At 38.9% G+C, this 27,176-nt stretch overlaps 1 protein-coding gene across 20 annotated transcripts in view; it reads right to left on the bottom strand.

The window, feature by feature from the left end:
* The window catches only part of TTLL5 (tubulin tyrosine ligase like 5), a 289,561-nt gene that overhangs the window by 189,975 nt on the left and 72,410 nt on the right, over nucleotides 1-27,176 (bottom strand). For 14 of the 20 annotated variants that reach the window (XR_015252163.1, XR_015252162.1, XM_086709211.1 and 11 more), the window contains exons 16-20: nucleotides 24,542-24,583; nucleotides 16,291-16,404; nucleotides 15,909-16,000; nucleotides 8,256-8,318; nucleotides 3,082-3,120 (exon numbers count right to left, since the gene is read on the bottom strand). Coding sequence is in view for 18 of the 20 variants with exons in the window: in XM_086709211.1 (XP_086565337.1) it covers nucleotides 3,082-3,120; nucleotides 8,256-8,318; nucleotides 15,909-16,000; nucleotides 16,291-16,404; nucleotides 24,542-24,583 (350 nt within the window). In the remaining 2 variants the exon portion in view is untranslated. The remainder of the gene's footprint in view (nucleotides 1-3,081; nucleotides 3,121-8,255; nucleotides 8,319-15,908; nucleotides 16,001-16,290; nucleotides 16,405-24,541; nucleotides 24,584-27,176) is intronic. The other 6 variants (XM_086709219.1, XM_086709209.1, XM_086709213.1 and 3 more) reach the window with 3 other exon arrangements.

Below are 27,176 nucleotides of genomic sequence, written 5' to 3' on the forward strand. Positions count from 1 at the left end.
GTATAGGTATTAAACATATTTTATAAAATTTACCCTTGAGAATTTCGTATTTTCAAATGCTACCATAAGCAAAATTTAATTTCATTTTCAAATTATTTACTACTAGTATTTAAAACTACAATACATTTTAGTATATTGACCTTATGTTCAAAGACCTTGCTAAATGCAATGATACGTTCTTGTAGTTATTCTGTAGATGTTTTAAGATTTCCTATTAACTTGGGGTGCCTGGGTGGCTCAGTCAGTTAAGCGTCTAATTTTGGCTCAGGTCATGATCTCATGGTTTGTGAGTTTGAGCCCTGCGTCAGGCTCTGTGCTGACAGCTCAGAGCCTGGAGCCTGCTTTGGATTCTGTGTCTCCCTCTCTCTCTGCCCCACCCCTGTTTGCACTCTCTCAAAAATGAATAAACGTTAAGAAAAAAAAAAAAAAAAAAAAGATTTCCTATTAACTAGCTCAGATCATCCAAGATGAAAGACATTTGATTTCTTCACTTCCAATCTGTATGCCTTTTCTTCCCCAACCCTTGCTTCATTGTACAGCTTGGGACTTCTAGTATAAAGTGACTACAAATGGTGAAAATGGACATCTTGATATCTTATGATTCATGGAAGGAAGCCTTCAATATTTTACCATTAGGTATGATGATAGCAATAGATCTTTTATAGATGGCATTTACCAAATGAAGAAATTCCTTCTATTCCTTATTTACTAAGAGTTTTTATCATAAATGTGTTGAATTTCATCAGATGCTTTTTTTTTTTTGGATCTAATAAAATGATCATCGGGTTTTTTCCCTTTGTATATGGTGAATTATACTGATGAATTTTCAAATGTTAAACCAACATTGCATTACTAGGAAAAACCTCTCTTAGTCATATGTATTACCCTTTTTTTTATACTGGTAGATTCAATTTGCTACTATTCTTTGAAGAAATTTTGTGTCTCTGTTCATGAAGATATTAGCCTGTAATGTTCTTTTTTAATGTATACTTATTTACTTTGAGAGAGAGAGAGCACATGCGCGAGACAGGGGAGGGGCAGAGAGAGAATCCCAAGCAGACTCTTTGCTGACAGCAGAACCATGAAATCACGATCTGAGCCAAAATCCAAAGTCAGACACTTAACCAACTAAGCCACCCAGGCACCTCCCCTACCTTTTTAAAAATGTCTTTGTCAAGCTTTGGTGTCATAATTAATGTTGGCGTCATAAAATGAACTGGGACGTGTCTCTTCCTATAGTTTTGAAAGAATTTATGTAAGATTGGTGCTGCTCTTCCTCAAATGCTTGATAGAATTCACAAGCGAAACTACTGGGCTTGGGATTTTCTTTGCAGAAAGATTTTTGATTACAAATTCAATATTCTGAATAGATATGGGACTATTCAAAATTTCTATTTCAGCTTGTGTCATTTTTGTCAAGTATTCCCTCCCAAGGAATTCAGACATTTCTTCTAGGTTGTCAAAGCAATGGAATAAGGTTATTAATAATACTCCCTTAATGTCCTTTTGACTTCTGTAGGATCTATAAATTACTTCCTTCTTTCCTATCTGATATTGGTAATTCTTGTTCTTTCTTCTTACTAGATCAGTCTACGTAAGAGTTTATGAATTCTATCTTACCAGTGAACAATTTTAGATTTTACTGGTTTTCTTTATTGTTTGTCTTTCATTTAATTGATTCCACCCTTTATTATGTCCGTTCTTCAATTTACACGGGTTACTCTTCTTTATCTAGTTTCACAAAATGGAATGTTAGATCAGTGATTTAGTCCTCTGTTTTCTAATACAAGCATTTAAGCAGCTATAAGTTGCCCCCAAAACATGACATGAGCTGCATCCCACACATTTTAATGTTACATTTTTATTATCATTCAGTTTGAAATACTTTCCAATTTCCCTCATGATTTCTTTCTTGACCCATGCATTATTTTGAGGTGTTGATTTCCAAATATTAGGAGATTTTCTATTGTTACTGCTTTCTAATTCCACTGTGTTCAAAGACCATACTGTTTATGATTTTAATCTTTTTAAATGTATTAAGATGTATTTCGTACAACAGCACATGGTCTATTATATGCCAGCTTTCATTTGCTTATGCCTCTATACCACCAAAAAACTCCTGATGGCAATATAAATGCCAAAAATGAAGGCCAGAACCAACTGAATTTTAAATACTTATTGTTTAAGATTTTTTTCTTTTGTTTGATTTTTTCTAATCGCCAAATTGATAGCAATATACTCTAGGAGGCATATTCTTTGACGAGAAACTGGGAGGAAACTTATAAATTAACTGTGACTTTCATTTGGAAGCAAGTTACAAATTCGACCTCTCCTAGTTTTCCCTTAATTAAATGGCAAGCATATGTTTTCCTTCTTTAAAGAAAAATTAGATTTAGGCTTCAAGGGGTTTCAACAAGAAACCGGGTTTATCCTCACTAGATACAGGATGTTTCTTTCTATGTTTCTATTGACATTTTGTTTTCTCAAGAGGCAGAGCACAAAGGGGATGTATGTAAGGTCTCAAACCAGGGGGGTATAGTGCTTAGGTTTAAGAGTTTTTGTTGTGGTTGCGGTCTTCGGTTGGGCAAGGCCATCCCAGCCCTTCCTCTAAGACCCTTCTCTTCTCCACCAAAGTGAAGAGCCACAGGTATTTTGAATGCTTTCAGTTCTGAAAGCATTTGCCAGTTCTTTCTGGCAAACTGGACGCAGTTCTGCTCAGTCCCATACGGCATAGAGTTACAGGCTCCAAGTACATCAAGGCCAAACATAACCACTTATTTGACTCTATCATGACAGGAGTCTTGAAATCTCCTTTTACTTTGGTGTCTCTCACACAGCCAAGCAAGAACACTATTATTATCAGTTCAAATGATATACCTGTAGTTATAAAAAAAAAAAAAGTAAATCTCAAATTTAGTTTGTAAAAAGTTGCCGCAGAAGAGTGTTTCAACAGAAACATTTTTTATGTTACTATTCAAGCTGAGCCACCAAAAATGGCTATATAAAATATCATGCTTAGCCCGTGCATGGTCACACATGGTGCACATGGAAAGAATTTCTCAACTTTTAAAAATCAGTTACCGTGTTCTTCCTGTCAATAAGCTTCTTCTTGGGTTTCCCCTACAGAAGTAGAAAGGACAACTGGGTTAGAGGACTGTTCAGATATTCTCTCCTGAGTTCACATGCACACACACACACACACACTCCTGAGATAATACAGAATTATGCCAGGGATGTCATCTTTGGGGAGAAGCAGAGAAATATATTGAGAAAAGAAAGGAGTCCCATAAGCATGGGGGAAGATCAATTAAAAAACCACAGGGAAAGGACAGATGACTTCTAGGGAAGAATCGTAACAATTACTTGTATTTGTGTATTTAGTCACCAATCAAATCACACTTCTTCTTCACCACCACCATGTGAAGAAGGTTATTATCAACCCTGTTTATAAAAAGGAGGAGGATATGATCGCTTTGTGACACGCCCAAGGTTGAAGCTTAGTGGGTTCAGATTTGAACCCAGGAGTTAGGTCTCAGACGCCCACACTCTTTATACTTTCGCTGAACTGTATTTAGTAAAGGAAACCAATCTCAGTTTTCATGGGGTTTAAAAAGGATGCTCAGAAGAAATATTTTTCACAATTAAAAAAAAAAATCCCTTTAAAAAAAGAGCTGCTCTCCATTGTCTCTGAACTAGAGTTTGGCCTCTCACCGCAAGAAGTGAATGCCATTTATGTTTAAATTAGCTTTTGTTTTTCCTTTAAAACATTCTTTCCACATTCAATTTCCTTTCATTTAACACATACTCTGTCTCTTTCTTAATTTCTTCATTTTTATTTGTATTCATTTGTGAATGTGTATATTTAGCTCAGTACAATTTTATCACTACATAGATTCACGTATACGTCACCACCGAGATACTGCACAATTTCATGACCAAAAGGATCCCCTGTGTCATCCTTTTATAACCACACAGCTTTTACCTACCTAACCCCTGGCTTCCTTTAATCTGTTCTACATTTAAAAATTTTATCATTTTGGAAATTTTATATAAATGAGAACCTGTGGGATTGGTTTATAAAAAAGAGACACATGCAATCTAGGGCAAGATTTTCTAGTTAGAGAAAACCAAGTAAAAGTAAGTCTTCACCAAAATGTTTTGTCTTTCCCGTCCCATGTCTTCTATTCATGCCAATGTCCTAACATTGTCATCTTACCATCAGAAAGCCTCAAGATGACTCTCTCATCCGATAATGCTTTGTCTCGGTAATATGCAATCATGGTTTCGCATTACAATCACCTCAGCAGCTTTTAGGAAGTACCAATGCTTCAGTCTGGGGCTGGGGCCAGGGCATAAACATGATTTACAAAATCCACAGGTGTTACTAATATGCAGCCAGGGTTAAAATTACCCTCATACTAGAAGACAGTAGGTAAGATACTGTTTCACAAGGCAGGGAGGTAGGTGGGGGGTGAGTGGGAGAGGGCAAGAAAAAGGAAGACAAAATTAACCTAAAAGAAATGATGAGGGAATTAGTTTGAAAGTAATTCGGACACGAATACAACAGGATTTTTGAGAGAAAAAAACATCAATTCAGATCGAAGAGAAGAGACTTACCGGAGATGTTAGGGCTTGCAACAAATGCAATTTCATTTTTTCGGTTCATGTTTTTATATGTGTGTGCCTACCATGTGGTACGCTCTAGATATGGACAAAGATGAACACAACAAAGTACTACTCTTAAAAGCTCACTTGTAAAGTAGGCAGGCTAGTAAGTAAACAAGCAATTCTAATACAAGGAGGGAACCTGAATCACACCGAGGGACTGGCAGGGCCGACAGAACCTCCTCCTAGTCTGGGTAAGAGGATAAAGGACACAGCTAGAAGAATTCAGGGACGAACTGAAGGCTGTGCCAAGGGGTGGCGAGTATGTAAGAAGGAGGAGGCATGAAAGAGGAAGCTGATACAGAGATACTGGCCATGGTTGGATATGGAAAAGTAGAGACGAGGCTAAAAGGGTAGGCAAGAGTAGATCATGAGGTCTTTCTTTGCTAAACACGGGCATTTATGTTTTTATTTTGTTTTATTTCTTATTAATGTTTATTTTTGAGAGACAGAGAGACCACGCTCACGAGTGGGGGAGGGGCGGGGGACAGAGTTTTCCGAAGCAGGTTCTGCGCTGACAGCAGAGAGCCTGATGCAGAGCCTGAACTCACAAAACGTGAGATCATGACCTGAGCTGAGGTTGAACGCTTAACTGACTGAGCCACCCAGGTACCCTGAAATTCATATTTCTAGAATGCTTTGTAAACAGGAGTTGTTTCTGGGACTCGAAGAAAGAATTCAGGGAGTATACCAACTTAGATGGAGAAAAAATTAATCCTCCCTCCAACTGAAATTTAGCATTTCCTTCATATACATGTTGGAAACCGTCTACAACAGTGTTAGTATGAGTTTGTTACCAAAAGAAAATAATACATCCTTTTTTTCATATTAGAGATATTACAGGTATCTCAAAATCTTGCCAACATGTATCACACTTTGGAAATTCTGGCGGTTATTAGACCCACTGGTAGCCTTATTATCGGATTGTTAATAAAGAAACACATATATTAATACATCTCAAATCTTTTTATTGTTCTACTCCCCCTAGGAGAATGCTTCCTAATTTGGCCGGAGGTTCCCAGACTGCCCTTTCCTTCTCCCTCATGGGAACACAAAGGTTGGAAAGACTGAGCCTCAAGCATAGAGTCTATATCAGTTGAGACAGATATAATCTGTGAGGAAACTCATGCAAACTTCCCATCCTCAGCAAAAGGTCCACTACTTATCAAAACAACTGGACAATCAAAGATCACCAAATATATGAGGAAATATAATAATACAAACCAGAAAGAATGAGATGAACCAACAGAACTAATCTAGAAGAATTAAATATAATGCAAAAAACAAAGGAACTTTCAACAAACTAATCAAAATAGTCAAAGAGATGTGAAAAAATATTTGTGATCTTGTGATTTATAGTAAGAAATATACATTTGGTCTTCATCCCCATTTCTAGCACAGAGCTCCTAAATCCCCTGGAACTTCTTAAGCGATGAGCATGGTAAAGGTCTTTGGTTATGCCAGTGAGGTGACTTTGGGAATGCCCTGGATCCCCGTCAGGATGGGGGCTGGTCACCAGAAGAACGAACCATGTGATCAAAGAACTGGAACTTTCAGCCCCACGCCTCTGACCAACATGGAGGGGAGAGGGCCAGCAGAGGGAGTTCAATCACCAACAACCGATGATTTAATCAATCATGCCTTTGTAATGATGCCTCCCTCGAAACTCAAAAGGAGAGGTGTGAGGCTGGTGAACACGTGATCTGGAGAGGGCATGGAAGTCCTGCTCCCTTTCCCCATACCCTGCCCTGTGCCTCTCTTCCATCTGGCTATTCCTGAGTTATATTCTTTTAAAATAAACCAACGATCTAGTAAGTGAAATGTTTCTTGGAGTCTTGTGGGCCACTCTGGCAAATTAATCAAACCCGAGGAAGAAGAGAGTCATGGGAACCTCTGGTTTATAGCCAGTCAGTCAGAAGTACAGGTGACAACCTGGACTTGCAACTGGTGTCTGAATTGAAGTCCAAGGAGAGGGACGTTGGAACCTCTGATATGTAGCTGCTCAGTCAGAAGCAAAGGTGACAGCCTGGCCTTGAGACTGGCATCCAAAGTAGGGCAAAGGCGGAGGAGGTGGCGAATGACAGTCTTGTAGGACTGAACCCTTCAACTGTGGAATCCGATGCTAAGCTCCAGGTAGACAGTGTCAGAATTGAGTTCTCAGATGCCAACAGGGGGCAACTGCTTGGTGCTATGCGGGAACCTGTCGGCCACACTGGAATTGGTACCCGAAGCATTTTAATATTACATCCATGAACTTTAAAAACTCTTCAGAAATCAAAAATAGTTCTTGGATATTAAAATTGTACTTGCCAAAATCAAAACGGTAAACTGAACAACCTTCTCCTGTGCTGGTACTGAATAATTAAATAGATAAGGCTGCAGATCAATTTAAAATTTTAGAAGAAAAAGTTCAAGAAACCTCCCAGAATTTAACTAAAAAAAACAATGAGATAAAAAAGAGTGAGAAAAAGTAAAAAAACAAACAAAAAACAAAACATGGAACATACAGCAAAAGATCTCAAATTCATCTAAAAGAAGTTCCACAAGGAGAGAAAAGAGAGGATGACAGTTGGAAAACTTAAATCTTCAGTCTGAAACAACCCACCCACTGCAAAACCAAAATAATGAAAAGTAACACACCAGAACATATCTTGGTAAAATATCTGAACTCTAAAGATAAAGGAGCCTTGTAAAAGTTTCCAGGGTGGTGGGGGAGGAGAGAAAAAACCAGGTTATATATAGAGAGAACTGAGATTCTGTCTTCTAAGTAAATCTGAAGGTCTCTTTCATTAGAAGCTATACAGTATGATTACTTTATCAGTGGTAATAACTACAAATTTACAGAGAGAAATGGCAAATCCCATATACTTCCTGATAACAGATCATGAAATTGTAGGAAATGGCTAAAATCTGGGGATCTATTTTACGAATCCTGCACAAAAGCACACATAACCTTGAAAAAAATATACATTTCTCTAAATAACTAAGGTTCTTTATTTTGAGAGTCAGTTACTGAACTTTACTGTAATACAATTATGTCTTACGGGCAACAAAAGTTATGTGGAGCTAGGTAGTCCCTGATTGCTGTGCTATTTGAATTCCAATGTCTGCTTTCCATCATGTCACCCTATTTCCCCTTGTATTGAGGTTATCAGTTGTCATTTTTTACAACTCTTAGTGTGTTTATTTTGTGAATTACCACCCCTCTCTACCTTTCCTAATCTGATCATTCTAATCTCTTCTAGTCTAGAAAAAGAGATGATCATGCCTTGTTAAAATTGTGTCTAACGTTAAAAAGGGACTGAGTAAAGGCCTTCCTCTAAGAAGAATAAAGTCTAGGGCATCTGTTAAGATTGTTTAAAGATCGTTACAGTTTAATTTGTGGCTTCTGGAAACAGTACAAAATACTAAGAGTTAATGAATTCTGGAACAACAAGGTTTTCTGTTGTGTTTTCTGCAAGGCCTTTTCTATCAGAGATTTTACAAAAGACTTTTATAAAGCCTCTTTTCTTCTTTTGTGTGTATTTTATCATCAAATGATCTAGTGATGGTATCAGATTAGCAAATTTACAAGATTAACAAATCCCTACCTGTCCGGGAAGAGACGTGTTGCCAGCATATAGTTCATGGAAGTCTTGTGTTCGAGGTAGGACCTGAAAGACAAAGAAAGAAACTGGCTATTTCTTAGGTTTGGCTGAAGGGACAGAATATGGAAATAAAGCCATGAATCAAGCACAGAAGTGATGGGGTACTTATACAGTGTTTCTAAAGTAATATACTGTTCCCTAAAATGACAAAGTAAGAGAAAGTTGCTCAAATTAAAATTATAAAATATTAGAGTTGCAGCAGATAAAATAAAATGAAAAGAATAAATGGCGGAGTTAATTTAGAAGGTAAAAAGAAAGAAATGGCAGGATTTCTTGGATTAATAAAAAGTGACACACTAAAATCAGAAAATAAAACTGTAAGGTAAAAACAAAACCACTGGGGTGCCTGTGGCTCAGTCAGTTGTGCCCAGCTCTTGATTTGGGCCCAGGTCATGAGCCCAGGGGTCATGGGATGGAGCCCACTTGAGATTCTGTCTTCATCCCTGTGTCCACCCTCCTGCCCCAGCTCATGAGCGCATGTGCATTCTTTCTCTAAAATCATTTTTTTTTAATGGTAAGAGAAGAATGCTTAAAAAAAAAAACCAAAAAAAAAAAAAATACGACTAAAATTCGTATATACCTAAGAGAGAGGTCAAAAGAAGCCAGGAATGGGAGATGCATAAAGGGCATGAAAATGTAGACAGATGGTTTCAACCACGTTATTTCTCAAGAGCTTTCAATGGCTCCTTGATGGCTACTGCAAGAGGCATACACTCTCTTCCAAGCTTTCCAAAGTTGGATAATCTATACCACCAATTCCTTCACACGCTGTCCAGAACGTTCCTCTCAACAGTGATCATGCCATATAGCCAGACCGAGGCCCCTCACAATCCTCTCACACCACCCCTCGTATTGATCCTTTTGCCTTGGTCTGGATACCTCCTCACACTCCATCCACTTACCATAACCTACCCTTCAAGAAGCAGCTCAAGTCTTCCCTGCTGCACGAAGCCTTCCCTGATAACAACTGCTCCAAGTCTACAGAAGCACCCTTGTCTGAACTACCTTGCCCTTTACTGTATGCTCGACGGACCTGCCATACACTGTCTCACAGAGGAAAATTTTTCTTCTCCGAAAGCAGCATGTGGTAGCAGGAAAAAAGTTAAGATCCAGATTCAGAATACCTGAATCAGGTCCCCCTGTGTGATCATGGACGAGTCACATTACTTTACTAAGCCTTACTTTCTGTATCATTAAAATAGGGATAACAATGATGTCCATGAAGTACCTTATAATTATGAAGAACTATACAAATGAGCTATTTTTATTATATGCATAAATAATTTCTCCATAATCACGCTGGTAACTCTCAAAGGGCAGGGGTTCCATCTAATATTGGTTTTATACTCCAAAGCACCAAACCACCAAACACAGTGCTAGACACTTGGCTGATACCCAATATATATATACATATATATATATAGGCACATATATATAGGTATATATATAAAAGCATATTTGTGACATCTAAATGAAGGCAGCGCAATTAGTTTAATATTCTTGGCCTTGCTCTGCTTCTTTTCTCAGAGGCCCCAGGAGAGGTAGAGTGACTTACCAGACTGGTAATTTAGAAAGAACAAACAGAAATGCTTCATCGAGCAGCTCCCTTTTTTCTCTTGGGGGACAATCTCCCGTTAGGAGGTATATATCTTCTGCTGGTCTGATGGGGTCAGGTGCTCCCCACACACAGCCCAGTCTAACTTTGCCCAGAAATGGGCATGTACATCTGTCCAAACTGGAAATTCAACAAAAAGTGTGCCTGCCTGCAGATAGATACAATCAAGTCTCCCAACCTAGACTTTATCAGTAAAATAGGAGATATTTTGGCCTCCTCTCTCCTGTCTTTGTCTTATTTCTCCATTGGTTCAGAACCAAACCAGTAAAGAAAGGTATCATTACTGGACTCCATAAGAGACCCCAACATTACCTGTAATTGATTCCTTCAAATTTTCCTAAAGGCACTTAAATTAAGGTCCTACTTCTTAAAATACTCAAGAATGTAGATTTTCACTTTCATTAGTTAAAAGGTATGTTTTCTAGGAACTGCGAACATTTAAATTCTTCAACAACATAACAAAAGAAAACACAAACAATATCTTTCTGTTGCATTCCTAGGTCTCTGTAAGGTATAATTACATCAATAGGATATTTTGTAAGATGAAAGGAAGATTTCTCTATGAACAGCTGGGTTTTCAAGACAAAACAAAACAAACACAAAATGGGTACCTTCTTTTATTCCTCTAAGTTCTAGCTCTATACTTAGAACCACTAATATCCCAACTAGATCAAAAGCCACTCACCAAAGAAAAAGAAATGTGTTACCTATAAATAAGTACAAAGATTCTCAACCTTATTGTAATCAGAGAATAATCATCACAAGGGATTTTTGAGTCTTTGGGTAAATACAAATCTGCTCAGACATAGGGTGAAAGTCCACAGGGCTGGGCAAAGAGGAAGGGGCAGGGTAAAGAACATTAAAAAGAAAGCATAAGCTGAATACTTTGCAGAATTCACCCAGGGCTATAAATTGATTGGTTCCCAGAATGGATAAATCTCATTGAATATGGGCTCATTTAACAAATAACTCCAAAGAGTCTTTAATAGTAAAACTTTCCTAGACCTAAACAAAAGCTATCCTAAACAAACCATAAAAAATTTTTAAATAATCTAAGTAATGTTGAATCACTACATCACACATCTGAAACTAACATAACACTATATGTTAATTATACTGAAACTTAAAAAAAAAAAAAAAAATGTTTTTAAATGAGCCTGAAAAAGATTAAGCTAGTCTACAAGTAACTTAACTGTTGGACCCCCCCCCCCCCGCCAAAAAAAACCAAAAACAACTTTCAACAGCATTCAAAGAAGGCAATAAAACCAACCCACTCAACTATACATTTATAATGTCCAGCATCCAATTTTTAAAAATCACTGTGCATGTGAAGAAAAACGAAAAATGTAACCCATAAGAGGAAAATCAGTCAGTAGAAATAAACTCAGAAATGATAGAGATAACAGGATAACAATTTAAAAATAGCTACTATACATATTATAATATATGCACAAGGATCTAAAAAAATCATGAAAATAATGGAAAAAAACAAAAAGTTCTAAAGATGAAAAATAAAGTATCTGAAATGAACATTTCACTGGATGGAATGAATAGAAGATGTGACACCGCAGACAAAAAGATGAATGAATTTAGAAAGAGAAATAGAAAACCATCCAAAATAAAGAAAAAGTCTAAAAAAATGAACAGAGCCAGACTTGTAGTACAATATCAGCCAATTTTAACATGTAGCCAGAGTTCCAAAAGGAGAAAGGAGAGGAAGGAAATAGAAAAAAAAATTTTTTTTAATGGCCAAAAGCTTTCCATTTATGATGAAAACTATAAGCCCCACAGACCAAGAAGTTCAACAAATCCCAAGTAGAAGAAACATGAAGAAAATGACACAAGGCATATATCACAATCAAACTGCTAAAAATCAGCCAGAAAGAAATAATCTTAAATGCAGGCTGAGGGAAAAAAAGACACGTTATGCACAGAAAAACAAAAATAATAATTACTGTATGCCTCTTATCAGAAAAATGCAAGCCAAAGATAATGGAGCAACATTTTAAAAAAATATATTTTTAATGTTTATTTACTTTTGTGAGAGAGAGGGCAACCAAGCAGGGGAGGGGCAAAGAGAGGGAGACAGAGGATCCAAAGTGGGCTCTGGGCTAACAACAGAGAGACCAATGTGGGGCTCGACCTCACGAACCGCGAGATCATGACCTAAGACGAAGTCAGGCACTTAACCAACTAAACCACCCTTGTGCCCAATGGAACAACCATTTTTAAAGTGCTAGGAAAAAAGGACTTATATCCAGAATGCATAAAGAACTCTCACAGCTCAACTATGAGAAAATAACCTCATTTAAAAATGGGCAATCATTAAGGAAGTGAAAATAAAACCATAATGAGATAGTACTACACACCTCCTAAGGAGATAAATTAAATTGACCGTACCAATTGTTGGTGACAATGTGGAGGAACTGGAACTCTCATACACTTATTATGGGATTGTAAAATGGTGCAACCACTTTAGAAAACTGTATGGCAGTTTCTTACAACATGATCCAGTCATTTCATAAGTAGAATTTACCCAAAAGAAATGAAAGCATGCGTATATTTGTAATAACCAAAACCTGGAAACCAAAATGTCCAACAGATGAAAGGATAAACAAATTCTGGCATATGCCTATAATATTACTCAACAATAGAAAGGAATTAAACCAATGATAGATGATACAACGTGTATGAATATAAAAATAATTCTTCCAAATAGAAAAAAAAGACCCAACAAATAAGAAAACAACCTGTGGAATTCTATTACATGAAATTCCAGGGAATGCAGACTAATCTTTAGTAACAGAAAGCAGATCATAGCTCCCTGGGGACAGAGATGGGCAGGGAAGGAAAGGGAGGAGCAAGAGAGAAGAACTACAAAGAGGCACAAGGAAACTTCTAGCTAGAGGTTATGTATTTGTTCATTAGGTTGCCTACGTGCAGGTTTCACAGATATATACATATATTAAAACTTACCAAACTGTACACTTTCAATATATTTATAACTCAATAAAGTTGTTTAAAAAATAACGTTTACAATACCATTCAAAAACATGAAACACCAAGTCATTAATTTTAAAAAATATGTGCAAGGCCTTTACATTGAAAACTAGAAAATATTGCTAAGAAAAATAAAAGAAAACCTAAATATGTACTTGTGATCATCACAAGTGATATATGGAACCAGGTGATGTATGGAATGGTTGACTCACTATATTGTACACCTGAAACCAATATGATGTTGTATGTTGACTGGAATTAAAATAAAAACAAGAAGAGGGGCTCCTGGGTGGCTCAGTCAGTTAAGTGTCTGACTTTGGCTCAGGTTGTGATCTCACAGTTCGTGAGTTTGAGCCCCTTGTCAGGCTCTGTGCTGACAGCTCAGACCCTGGAGTCTGCTTCAGATTCAGTGTCTCCCTTTCTCCTTGCCACTCTCCCATTTGTGCTCTGTCTCTCTCAAAAATAAATATACATTAAAAAAAAAAAAAGAAGAAGAAGAAAAGGAGGAGGAAGGAAGGGAGGAAGAGGGGGAGGGAGGGAGGAAGAAGGAGGGAGAGGGGAAGGGGAGAAGGAGGAGGGGGGAGAGGGGGAGGGGAGAAGGAGGAGGGTGGCAGAGGGGGAGGGGAGAAGGAGGAGGGTGGCAGAGGGGGAGGGGAGAAGGAGGAGGGTGGGAGAGGGGAAGGAGAGGAGGAGCGTGGGAGATGGGGAGGGGAAAAGGAGGAGGGAGGGAGGGAGATGAGGAGGAGGGAGGGAGGGAGATGAGGAGGAGGGAGGGAGGGAGATGAGGAGGAGGGAGGGAGGGAGATGAGGAGGAGGGAGGGAGGGAGATGAGGAGGAGGGAGGGAGGGAGGAGGAGGAGGAGAACAACTAAATAAATGGAGAGATATATCACGTTCATGGATTAGAAAATTCAATATTGTTAAAATGTTCACTCTCAAAATTTATATGCTCAATGCAATGCCAAATCAAAAGCCAGCAGGCTTCTGTGTAGAAATTGACAAAGAAATTTTAAAATGTCTTGAGAAATACAGACGACACAAAATAGTCAAAATACTTAAAAAAGAACAACAAAGTTGGAAGACACACTATCAAATTTTAAGACTTAGTATAAAGCTATAGTAATCAAGACAAACACATTAATCAGTGAAACTGAATAAAGTCTAGAAACAGACCCCCACATATATTTGAATTAATTTTTAGAAAAGATGCCAATGGAATTCAATGGGGCAATTTCAACAAATGGTGCTGGAACAAATGTACATCATATGAAAAGAAATGAACCCCAACCCTTACCTCACACCATACACAAAAATTAAATCAATACATATCATAGACCTAAATATAAAAGCTAAAATTGTAAAGCTTCTAGAAGAAAGCATAAGAGAATAAGCTTTGTGAAACTGGGGTTGGCAAAGATTTCTTAGACAGGAAACACAAAATTTATAAATCTTCTGAAAATGTTGTCAATGGACTTCATTGAAATTTAAAATTTGTTTTTTTTTTAATTTTTTTTTTAACGTTTATTTATTTTTGAGACAGAGAAAGACACAGCATGAACGGGGGAGGGGCAGAGAGAGAGGGAGACACAGAATCGGAAGCAGGCTCCAGGCTCTGAGCCATCAGCCCAGAGCCTGACGCGGGGCTCGAACTCGCAGACCGCGAGATTGTGACCTGAGCTGAAGTCGGACGCTTAACCGACTGAGCCACCCAGGTGCCCCAAAATTTCTGTTCTTTAAAGCCACTGTTAAAGAAATGAAAAAGCTACTCACACACTTGGAGAATATATTCACAATATAAATATGTTGAGAAAGGACTTGTATCAACAGTCCTTTATAGCACAGTAACAACAACAACAACAAAATCCTAAATTTAAAACAAAAAAAAGACACAAATAGCCAATAGCACATGAATGCTCAGGATCACTATTCATCAGAGAAAAGCAAATTAAAACCACAGAGATATACTACACACCCACTATAATACCTAAAATTAAAAACCCTGACAATACCAAGTGTTGACAAAGATGAACAGCAACCGGAACTCTCATACACTGCTGGTAAAAGGTAAAATGGTACTATACCTTACGCCCTATCATATGACTCACCTATTCTACTCCTCGGTATTAACCTAAGAGAAATGAAATCACGTATTCACATACTACATAAGTGTTCATAACAGCTTTCTTCATAACAGTTCCAAACTGGACACAACGCCAATGTTCTACAACAGGTGAATGGATAAATACATTGTGGTATATTCATACAACAAATTAGTACGTAACAATAAGGAACGAACTACTACTTCACACAACATGGATAATTCTCAAAAACGTTATGCCAAACAAAGACTCCAGACACAGGAGTATATATATTGTATGATTCTACTTATAGAAGATTCTAGAAAAATGATAATGACATAAAGCAGATTGGTAGACATCTGTGGCTCAGGATAATGAATGAGGGCAAATAACTGTAAAGGGGAATGAAGGGACTTCTGAAGGTTACAGAAACATTCTACATCTTGATTGTGGTGATGGCGGTGGTTAAATTGGTGTTAATATTTGTCAAAACTTATCATCAAACCATACACTTAAAATAAATCCATTTTGATGTATGTTAACTAGATCTAAATGATGATTAAAAATAATATATTGTTTAGGCACAATAGAGATGATAAAACAGTTTTTTTTCAAACCAAGGTAATGATGACTATAAAATTTTTTTACAAGTATGTGACCCTGGGTTAGGGGACTATTAGGAAGGAGGTGGGGGATTTTTTTTTTTCAAAAAGAGGAATAATGCACAGGTAGATTACATTAATGTTAATGCTTAGGTTGGATAATAGTCACACTACTATAAATAAATGTGCAAAATAAGAAAGACCCACATGGAAAGCAATGACAACACTGTGTCACAATTAATCCAATGCTGTGGACCTGGGGCACAAATTTAAAAAAAAAAAAAAAAAGGTAGTCACCTCACCCATATATTTCCCATGTCTCTGATGTAGGGAATATGCGAATAAATCCACCTCTCCGATCATTTTCTTCCTTCACTCTCCGTAAAACTTTGATCTACATAAAGAGAAAATAAAATGAGTACTGATTTTGGAAACCGTAATCCAAAAGATTACAGAGCAGAGAAAGAGGGTTATGACCCACAAATATGACAGAAGCATGCAGGGAGAAATTAACTCCATATAAGATGGAATTTTCTGAGAACAAGTTTCCTGAGAATAAGTTCCTCCCATCTTGAATCTTTCTCCTTCCAATGTAAGACATGAGTTGGTCATAAATATATGAATCACTAATGTTTATTGAACCCTGTGTTAACCCACAAAGGCCTGAAATAGAGTTATCTTTACCTCCTCCATTGACAGACCGAGCACAGAACCACCTAACTTCCCCGGAACCTTCTCTCGGGCTGAGCCCACAAGGTTTTTCATTTCCGCATCACTGGCAGAGAGGGGACGGGAACGCTATGGAGAAGGACAAACAGAAACAAAATGTTTTCCTCACCTTTTGTCATTTCCCTCTATTCAGTCCCTCAACATCACGGTCTTTCCTAATATGGATAAGCTCAACTCCAAAGCCCATTTTCTGTAATTACTCTCTTAGCCTGAAACCCTGGGAAATAAATGAAAGCCAGTAGACTCAAAGGCAAGAAGAGAAAACAGAATAGAAGGAAAATGCTATGTGTTGAGAGGGAAACAAGCAGAAAAACAGGAGCTATGTCCACATGATCTTCTAATCCAGTACTTACTCCTACTCTTGGTCTTAAAGTTCATCCAATATTTTTAAAGATATGGGAAAACATCTGAAAATAACCATGGAGGATTGAATGTGCATTAATTTTGGTAAATAACACTATTCTTTTCAGCAGTGGACAAGGAGAGTTAGGAAAAGTGAGATGTAAGACAGAAAACCAAGGAACAATTTATTATGTCACAGGTGAAAGTTGGTCCGTGGGATGTTTTAGAACTGGGGTGGGGGGTGGGGGGAGGAAATACTGAGATGACAGTCACCAGTGACACAGAAAAGAACTATGACCAAAAGACACACTGCGACTGCTGGACTTCAAGAGACCTTGATCAAGGATGATTGCCTCGGGCACTTCAAGGAGGAAGCCAAATGCGCCATGCTCCTCACAGCCTTCTGAAGGATGATCACAAAGGTCATCTGAGAATGGAAGTTTTAAGTCATTTCGATGTTAGGTGAGCAGAAAAATATCAAGGTAACAAAGCAAGTCGGATGGTATGAAGCATGTCAACACACTATTATTGAAACCGAAAAAGTGACTGATAAGACAAGTACATCTGCCAAGTTCGGAGATTAAGAAATAATTCAAGAAACGTGGACACAAATTATCATTCTAGATTCCTAGAAGTGACTCTGACCAGAAAGAAGCAGTCCTATTGTGAAGGGCTTAGTTTTCTCTTTGGGTAGACTACCTATGGAAAGGCTTTTGGTAACTAACTTTTGACCTTCTCAACAATACTCACTCCTACAGACTAAAGGTTTGGGTCCTCCTACAAATTCATTTGTTGAAGACCTAACCCCTGATGTGATGGTATTTAACAACAGGGCTTCTGGGAGGTAATTTGGATTACATGAGGTCAGGAGGGTGAAACCCTGGCCCGATGAGATTAATGCCCTTAAAAGAAAAGGCATCAGACAGCTCGTACTCTGTCTGCCCAAGCATGTTAAAAAGAGGTCACGTGAGCACAGAGTGACACGGCATTCATCTACAAGCTAAGAGTAGAGGCCTCAGAGTGAAACCTGCTTTGCTGGCTCTTTGGTCTTGGACTTCTCAGCCTCCAGAAGTGTGAGAAATAAATTTCTGTAGTTGAAATCACCAAGTCCATGGTACTTGGTTATGGCCACCCAAGCGGACTAATAGTACGCACCTGTACTATTATGAATAGTATATATATATATATGAATAGTATATATATAATATATATATATAATATATATATGATGAATGCTTTTACCTTTGACACAAGGAAGACCAATACATACTAATCTTCAAAGCTAGCATGGGAGTTATAAAAGATAGATTTTCTAATAGGTAACTCCACAATGACATAACTTTATGAAGAATAACCATGAAATCAGCAGATATAAACAATATGTGAAGGCAGGGTCTTTTGCCTAAACAGCTTTTCCAGTGATATCTTCAGAACCCAGAATAGTACAGGCATGGAGTAGGAGATCAATAAGTATTTGTTGAACAAAGAAATAAATGTCCTGACACATAGATTAATCATGGTTAGAACTAAATTTTGCAGAGGATTCTGGGGAAAATTTTAATTCCCTTGCAATCTCTGGGAATAAATTAAACAGTGTATCTTGGCATGAGAGGGGAGTCAACAGGAAAGTTTAAAGACTGAGGAAAGTAAACATATAAGTAAGTTAATCTTTTCAAAAATTTTAAAAGTATGAATGCTTACTTAGCATGTAAAGCCAAAATATTAACTGGATGCTTTAAGGACTCTTCTCATTTTATCATTGGCTAAAAATACTTATCGTTCACTAAAAATACTTTTTCACATGTGATGATGTGGCTCTGATCAGAAAGCCACTGGCAGTCAAGTGCCTTATCCAAGGTCAAGTTGCCTTATCACTCAGACTATTTAAGAGTACCTTAAGTTCTCTAAAATTATTGTAAGAGTGAGTATGGAGTAAGCACTCATTTAGATGACATAACAAGGGGCACCTGGGTGGCTCAGTCGGTTAAGCATCCGACATCAGCTCAGGGCATGATCTCGAGGTTCATGACTTCAAGCCCCACATCAGACTCTCCGCTGTCAGCGTGGAGCCTTCTTTGGATCCTCTCTCCCCTTCTCTTTGCCCCTCCCCAGTTCATGTGCTCGTGCTCGCTTTCTCTCGAGCATAAATAAACATTTAAAAAATGATATAGCCAAAAAAAAAAAGATTAAGCGTTTTAGAATAATTTATTTAAAAGTGATACATTGAAATATGTACTGAAGATTAATAATAAAAATATTTTAAGAAATAGTTATTAGCTGTCAGAATAGTTTTAAGAAATGCGTGGTTGTAGGGGCACCTAGGCGGCTCAGTTGGTTAAGCGCCTGACTCTTGATTTTGGCTCAGGTCATGATCTCACCATTCATGAGACTAAGCCCCACATCAGGCTCTGTTCTGACAGCACGGAGCCTGCTTGGGATTCTCTCTCTCCCTCTCTCTCTCTCTCTCTCTTTGCCCCTTCCACGCACACACGTGTACACGTGTCTTCTCTCTCTCTCTACCAAAATAAATAAATATTGAGAGACACAGAGAGAGAGAGAGCACATGCACATGCGCAAGCAAGTGGGTGAGGGGCAGAGAGGGGGACAGAGGATCCAAAGGGGGCTCTGCACTGACAGCAGCGAGCCTGATATGGGACTTGGACTCACAAACTGCTAGACCACGACCTGAGCCGAAGTCAGACACTCAACTGACTGAGTTACCCAGGTGCTCCAACAAATAAACATTAAAAAGAAAAGAAATGCATGGTTTTCTAAGAACATGGATCAAATCACTACTGAATAACATCTAATCAGCACCCTCAATTTTTAAAAAATTTTTTGCTTTTTGTCCTTGTTTTGTTTTTATTGCTCATTTCTTGTCTGTTTTTTTTTTTTATCATTGTCTTTGTAAATTTTTAATTTTTATTTTTGATCTTCTTTTTCTTTTTTAGGAAATCAGGAAATTTAGGAAATTAGGAAATATTCCAAAATGGAATAATATTACTGCTTCCAGAGACTGAGATTATAATGATGTTGCAACCTTCCTCTACGAATCTAAACCTGCTCTGGGAAACAGTGCATTGGTGCTCCAAAATTCTCAATCTTCTCTCCCGGTCACTTTCAAAGAGTTGTCTCCCACACACATTCAGAAACACTCCTTTGCTCCCCAGAATCCACAGTTCCAACTCGATCTATTTGTGCATGTATGTGGGTTGTCTGAGGGAGGTGTGGAGGAATTCAGGAGATGCTCCTGGCTGGGGTCTTTGGAGGGTTGAAAACGGAAAGGGCTTAATGGTGTTTGTCAGATGCACGCTCTAGCTGTGAACTCCCATAAGCTGATGGCTATTACTCTTTTATCGCCACAAATATCACCAGGCTACAAATAAAAAGGCCAACGCTACTCCAAGAGGACAACAATGTGGCTAGATACTCCTTTTAACCTATTTATTTCAAACTAAACTATTAACAAGTCTGAGAGGGAAAGAAATATGAAAAGTTGTAGCTACTGAAGTTTAAGTATCTCAAATACCTCTCTAAAATCCCCCAGGTCTCCTGTGTCTTCGGGGAAGATGCTGGAAAATATGAGACTAGAAAGTCAGAAGTATTTTTCCCATCTCAGCTTTTCAATAAATTTGAGATTAAAGAGAATTTTCTTTATCAGCATAATATCTGTTGTACTGGTCTACAGAGACATGTGTTTACATAGGTACAACAGAGCATTAAAATCCCAGGCCACTGGCTGAATTCTACCAGTATTTGTTAATGAAACAAACAATTAAGAAAGGTGACCTGAATTATAGACACAGGTGAGAGAAAAAGCAGAGAAAAAGAAGAAGAAAGGGTAACGAAGAAAAAAGAAAGACAGAAATGCTTCTGAATGCCAAGAAGACATACCTGGAGATTAAGAGCAAAGCAAAAAAAAGAAGAAAAGAAAAAAAAAAAGGAATCAGACTGACTTGCCAAAAACAAGAGCAAAACCCTCCAAATGCAAGCAAGCCCTTCTGTGGTTCTGACCTTGTACATATCAGCGCAGCTACATTCTCTGGGTGGTAGAATAAATCCACATGTTCCAGGGAATTGGCTGAACACACGAAGGAAATAAAGCTCTTCTGAATTTAGAGAGAACCAATGCCTCTGTCTAGATGACACAGGATTTTAACTACTGGGTATTCAGATGTTAAACTGCCAAAACACTGCCTAGGTAAGAATTCTGCCATGCAACATGCATCAAACATGTAAAATTATCATTAGTACAACTTATGAATCAGAAATATACCCAGAGAAGAACTTTACATGTCTAACCTTTATCGGGAGGGAAGAACTGAGAATGTGAAATCATGGAGACAAGGAACCACCTGTCTCCACTCTAAGTAGTAAAAAAACAGATGTTGAATCATAAAAAGGATTCCCGACCTAAAGTAAGCAGGCAAGTACCAGCAATGAGAAGGGCTGAACAAAACACAGAACATGAAAAGGGCCAGGTATCATAAAAGATACCATAATTGAGGAGCAAAAATAAAACCTGTCTGTCAGAGAACACATACAAAGAATAAAAATGTCCCAAAGCAGTTTTACAAACTTTGCAATTCTGTGTTAGAAACAAATGAACTAGAAATAGCTTGATTTACATGTGACACGTCTTGCCACCTAGGAAAGGTAAACTCAAGTTTAAAAAGCAAAACGAATTAATGCTACCAAATGAAATAAAAGGAACAAAAAGGACCACATATGAATAAATCTGGGAGGGAAATAAACAAAAAATGGTTAATAGAGAAAGTTTAAGTGCAATTCATAACCAGAAGTATACTTTGAAATGAGAGGAGGGGAAAAAAAACAGAAAGTAAGTAGACTTGTGTTACAGTCAAAAAGAGATATGCGGGGCGCCTGGGTGGCGCAGTCGGTTAAGCGTCCGACTTCAGCCAGGTCACGATCTCGCGGTCCGTGAGTTCGAGCCCCGCGTCAGGCTCTGGGCTGATGGCTCAGAGCCTGGAGCCTGTTTCCGATTCTGTGTCTCCCTCTCTCTCTGCCCCTCCCCCGTTCATGCTCTGTCTCTTTCTGTCCCAAAAATAAATAAACGTTGAGAAAAAAAAATTAAAAAAAAAAAAAAAGAGATATGCAACATCTGGAAATCTGGAATAAATATAAGTCAGCAGGTCTGAGAGACATGCATCTTGTTATTAAGGGAACTGGTTTAAAAAACAAAAAAACAAAAAACTTACCAAAACCACTTACAATTATGTTTGAAAAATCATGAAGAACTGAGGAGGTACCAGAGGATTAGAAAAAAACAAATGAGGTACCAATCTTCAAAAATGTAAGAAGTGTGCTCCTGGTGATTACCACCTGGTAAGTCTAACTTGAATCCCTAGTAAAATAATGGAACAAACATTAAAAGAAAAAAAATCCATAAACATTTAGAGTTTAATGGGCTCATGAAGAGTAAGTACAGAAACTGCTTTATTTATTTTAAAATATGCTTTAAAATGTTTATTTTTTGGACAAAATTACAAAAATGGGGGAATACAGCAAGTATATTTAAATGTCTTTGGGTTTTACAAAAGCATTTGTACAAATTTCATAAAATTTTTATTTGAAGTTATACTTGTAATCTAGACTTAGTGTCATGGTATAATGAATAAAATACACCAACAAAAACTGCAAAGAGTTAAAAGATGTGATGTAGGATAAACAGTAGTGAATCAAATTAGGAAGTGATTTTCAGAATCCGTATTGACTAAGCATTCCTTAGAATCTTCACTGATGTCTGCGAGGATGGATAAATAAATAAATATAAAGTAATTTGCATTTGTGGATGACAGCAAATGTGAAAAGAATGGCTACAGAAAGAGTATCAAAGTTACACCAGATACTACCTATCAAATGGGTAAAAGGAAAATCAATAGACTCAAAAGTGTGAAGGGGGTCTATGTGTCCAAGGTAAAGTATGTGTCCAGAACTATCCCAAATATTTTCCCAATGTTTTATCATTTCTTTCACGCCATACCTCCATGTATGTATTATGATCCTCATTTGACAGACGTGGGCAGTAAGCCTCAGAGATGTAAGGGAACTTGCCCAAGGTCTAACAGCTAGTTGGTATGAACCGGAGTCTATCCGACTCTACAGTCCATGTCTTTTCCACAAAACCATGCCATCTGCCTTGGAACAGTGAAATGTAGTTTCTGGTGAATGGAAAATTTGAACCACAGGCATTCAAGGGAAGGAAGAAATGTAGAAAGAGACAATGGATTAAAAAGGAATAGTCAGACAACAGGCAAAGAACGGTGACTTCGCAATCTGACAGCAACAGAAAAAGAAAACTTGACAAAGTGTACGTGGCCAGAGCAGGGAACTTGTGTTTGTTTTTCCCTTGGCTCTGTCAGAACTACTGTGGAGCTGAGAAGCCTTCATTAACAGAAAGACAGTGACAAAATAGAACACTGCAAAGAACGAGAAGAGTCCAAGATTTCAACATGTATCAGATAGGCTGAGTAAAGCTAGAGAGGCTTTGTGTCAGGCGAGCAGTGTTCAAACACACAATCCTGAGGGAAGAGGCCTCCCTCGCTCGCTTGCTCAGACACAGGCTATCGCAACCTACAAGGGTTCAAGCAACCGAGCCAGACAGAAGAGAATTAAAATGGTGAAGGGAAATTAAGGTTAGAATAAACATACCAAAGACACTTCTTTGGACTCAAATGCAGAAGATTATGAATTAAGCATTTTTCAAGTTCTCCTTAAATTGATTAGATATCCCTAAAAGGTATTGGAATGTAAACTCTTTGAAGTCAACAGCTTTGGAGACTTTTTGTTGTTGTTTTTCTATTTGTTTGCCATGGAGAGCGGCTAACACACTCAGGTGGCTGCTAAACACAAGACACTAAACGCTACCGAGTTTTAAATCCTACCAACTGAACACAAAACTCATACTATGGAACCACATTAACCAGTTACCAAACACTAGACAAGACAACCGTTAAGTCTTTTTGTCACTTCTTGGATTCATATAAACCATGGAAAGAAAGCGCTTTGTCAAAAGCAGTAGCTTATGCAAGTTACAGATTAAGCCCCCAAGCTGTCCAGAAACTGCATCAGAGAGGACAAAAGCCAAAATAAATACACTGGAGATCTTTGCTGAAGGACTACTAGTTCCAAGTGGCACGCTTACGTAAGAAACATCGACAGCGCTCATTTCAAAACATCAAATAGCAGGAGCGGCCACCCCCACTGCTACCCAATCACTTCAAAAAGATGTGTAAAAGAAAAAAAAGATCTTCACAGAAGAAAATGACAGCTAATCTCAAATATCGCTAACAAGGACAGTAAGAGAGCAAATACTATTATTCATTAAGAGTTGGAGACACAATATTTTGTCTGTATTTTTAAAGGCAGCATCTCAGACACTAATTATGGCAGAGTTTCTAGGATTAATAAAACTGCAAATCACCACATAAAAGAAATAGGTACAATCAAATGCAGCCCAATACCCAATGTGAAAATGATTCTAATATTAAGCTACCAACAACAGTACATTTCATAAGACATCTGAAGAAAAGAAAGAGTGTTTGTGAACAATATTTCCTTTCCGGAATATTCTGTTCATCATTTCATCATTTAAACCTGACTGCCTCCATCACACCACAATCACTGTCAGGAAAAGAGGATTCATAAATTCCTGCAGCCTCTACTCTTGTATCCTATATCTGGAAAGACCTCTGTACGTTCATTAGCACTTAATTCTATCTTATTCAAGGTCAAAAAGCAGGTGCACAAAACATGTACTGTGAAAGCACAAAGCTAAAAGGCTTTCCGGTTGGGGACTGGAAATAAGAATCTGAATGAAGTCTCCAAATGATCCAGAACTTACCTGTTTGGCGTTTGAGGACTGAAACTGTGCAGACACTGGACGCTATAAAAGACAGAAAAACGGAATAAAGCCTCATCTTCTCCTAACGTACCTAGGTTTTCCAATTCCTACATCTATGATCTCACAAATGAGAAAACAATCTCTAAGCAGGAACCAAAGGCAAGAGCTCTACACTTCGTGCTTGTTAGACTAGAGCATTTATTGTATTTCCCACCACTTTCTCCTCCGGTGTATCCACTACAGTCTCATCTCCGCAGCACCGAGAGCACAATCCTACGGTCGCATCCTGAAGTTAACTACTCCACCTGATAAACTGGTTCCAGAGTACTTATAATGCACCTACGGTTTCTTCCCCCTTTAACATTTCTAATTTATTTTTGGGACAGAAAGAGACAGAGCATGAACGGGGGAGGGGCAGAGAGAGAGGGAGACACAGAATCGGAAACAGGCTCCAGGCTCCGAGCCATCAGCCCAGAGCCTGACGCGGGGCTCGAACTCACAGACCGCGAGATCGTGACCTGGCTGAAGTCGGACGCTTAACCGACTGCGCCACCCAGGCGCCCCTCTTCCCCCTTTAAATAAGCGTCCTGCAGGCTGCTTATGGATGAAGTCATGGCATGACCTACCAGTTAGGCGAATAGATTCTCTACGATTTGCAAAAAGTGGCCAATAGAGGCTGAGCGGCAAGCTAAGAAAAGGGGTCAATTCATCCAAGACTGACATACAACTGTGCCTACAGTAAAATCGGCAGAAACTCTGCAAGGCCGCACAGAAACATTCGCAATCCTTTACACAAGACTCTGTGCCTCTTGCCACTGATACGCCAGGAGACGGTCTGCAAAGGACACCTCGGTTTATCTTCTACTTTTTCTTATTAAACACCAAAGAAAACAATCTTCTACTTTTTCTTAATAAAAACTAAATGACATCTGTGATTTAAAACCTTGTTGCCTGGAGCACCTGGGTGGCTCGCTTGGTTGAGCGTCCAACTTCGGCTCAGGTCACGAGCTTGCGGTTCGTGAGTTCGAGCCCCGCGTCGGGCTCTGTGCTGACAGCTCAGAGCCTGGGGCCTGCTTTGGATTCTGTGTCTCCCTGTCTGCCCCTCCCTGCTCGCATTCTGTCTCTCTGTCTCTCTCTCAAAAATAAGCATTAAAAACAAAATTTTAAAACCTTGTTGCCTGGTTTCCCTTTTTTTTTTTTTTTTAAATTTTTTTTTTTCAACGTTTATTTATTTTTGGGACAGAGAGAGACAGAGCATGAACGGGGGAGGGGCAGAGAGAGAGGGAGACACAGAATCGGAAACCGGCTCCAGGCTCCGAGCCATCAGCCCAGAGCCTGACGCGGGGCTCGAACTCACGGACCACGAGATCGTGACCTGGCTGAAGTCGGACGCTTAACCGACTGCGCCACCCAGGCGCCCCGCCTGGTTTCCCTTCTAATGCAAGTTGACACTACCCCTTGAAATTCAGTACGCCCTGTCCCACATCGCAACTCTGATACTAACAAGGGATAATCCTAGAGCAGATGGTCACAGGCAGGCAGCCCACAGACTGAATCCAACTCAAAGACATGCTATGTTTGGTCCGCAAAGTGTTTCTTCTTTTTTTTTTTTTTTTTTAATTAATTTTTTTTTTTTAACGTTTATTTATTTTTGGGACAGAGAGAGACAGAGCATGAACGGGGGAGGGGCAGAGAGAGAGGGAGACACAGAATCAGAAACAGGCTCCAGGCCCTGAGCCATCAGCCCAGAGCCTGACGCGGGGCTCGAACTCACGGACCGCGAGATCGTGACCTGGCTGAAGTCGGACGCTTAACCGACTGCGCCACCCAGGCGCCCCAAGTGTTTCTTCTTTAATTGGACTATATTTTAAAATAAGATTTCTGATTCCTCTTGACAGTAGGAAGGTCTGACAACACGCAGCCCACACTCATGCATGGCAACGATCAGCTAGAGCACATCAGTAAGACAGCTGCCCCCTTTTCACCTGGGGCACACACTCCAGTCTACCGCTGTCATGCCCCTCTCAGCTGTATTGTACACCTGGCCCTCTTATTCATGTACGCTGTCTGCCTGCAGCCCCTATCGGCATTTGAGTGTGCAGACCTTGTTCTAATGAAGTTAGAGGTATGACTGTTTAGTAGGAGTGATGAGCTTGGCAAACACAAACAGCACTACTTGAAATGAGACCAGCAAATGAAAGAAAAAAAGGAGAAAGAGGAGTGGGAGGAGAAGGGAGAAGAAAAGGGAGAAGTGGAGGAGAAATAAATGGGGGAGGGCGGGGGGAGAAAAGGAGAGGGGAAGGGAGGGGGAAGAAGCAGCTATTTCTGCCTTCAAAGAGCTTACAATCTAGCAGAGGAGCACCGGACAATTTAAAAGCAACAAACTGATGAATGCCACACCATGCAATAGACAACAAGTAAATAATACTGAAATAAAAAACAGAGGTCTTGACTGAGTGGGATGGGTTTAATAAGAAGAAACAATCTCTAAGCTTCTTGGCAGGCAAGGTAATCAATCCAGATGGGAAGAGAGGAGGAAGGTAGACCTTTTAGATAAGAAGAAATGTTAAAGGCAAAGAACAGAAGTGGAAACTAGCCAGGTCTAGACAGGCAGCGATGGGTTCGATGACAGACA

This window comes from Puma concolor, chromosome B3 (assembly GCF_028749965.1).
Source record: "Puma concolor isolate L17-30 chromosome B3, mPumCon1.1.hap2, whole genome shotgun sequence".
Lineage (NCBI taxonomy): Eukaryota > Metazoa > Chordata > Mammalia > Carnivora > Felidae > Puma > Puma concolor.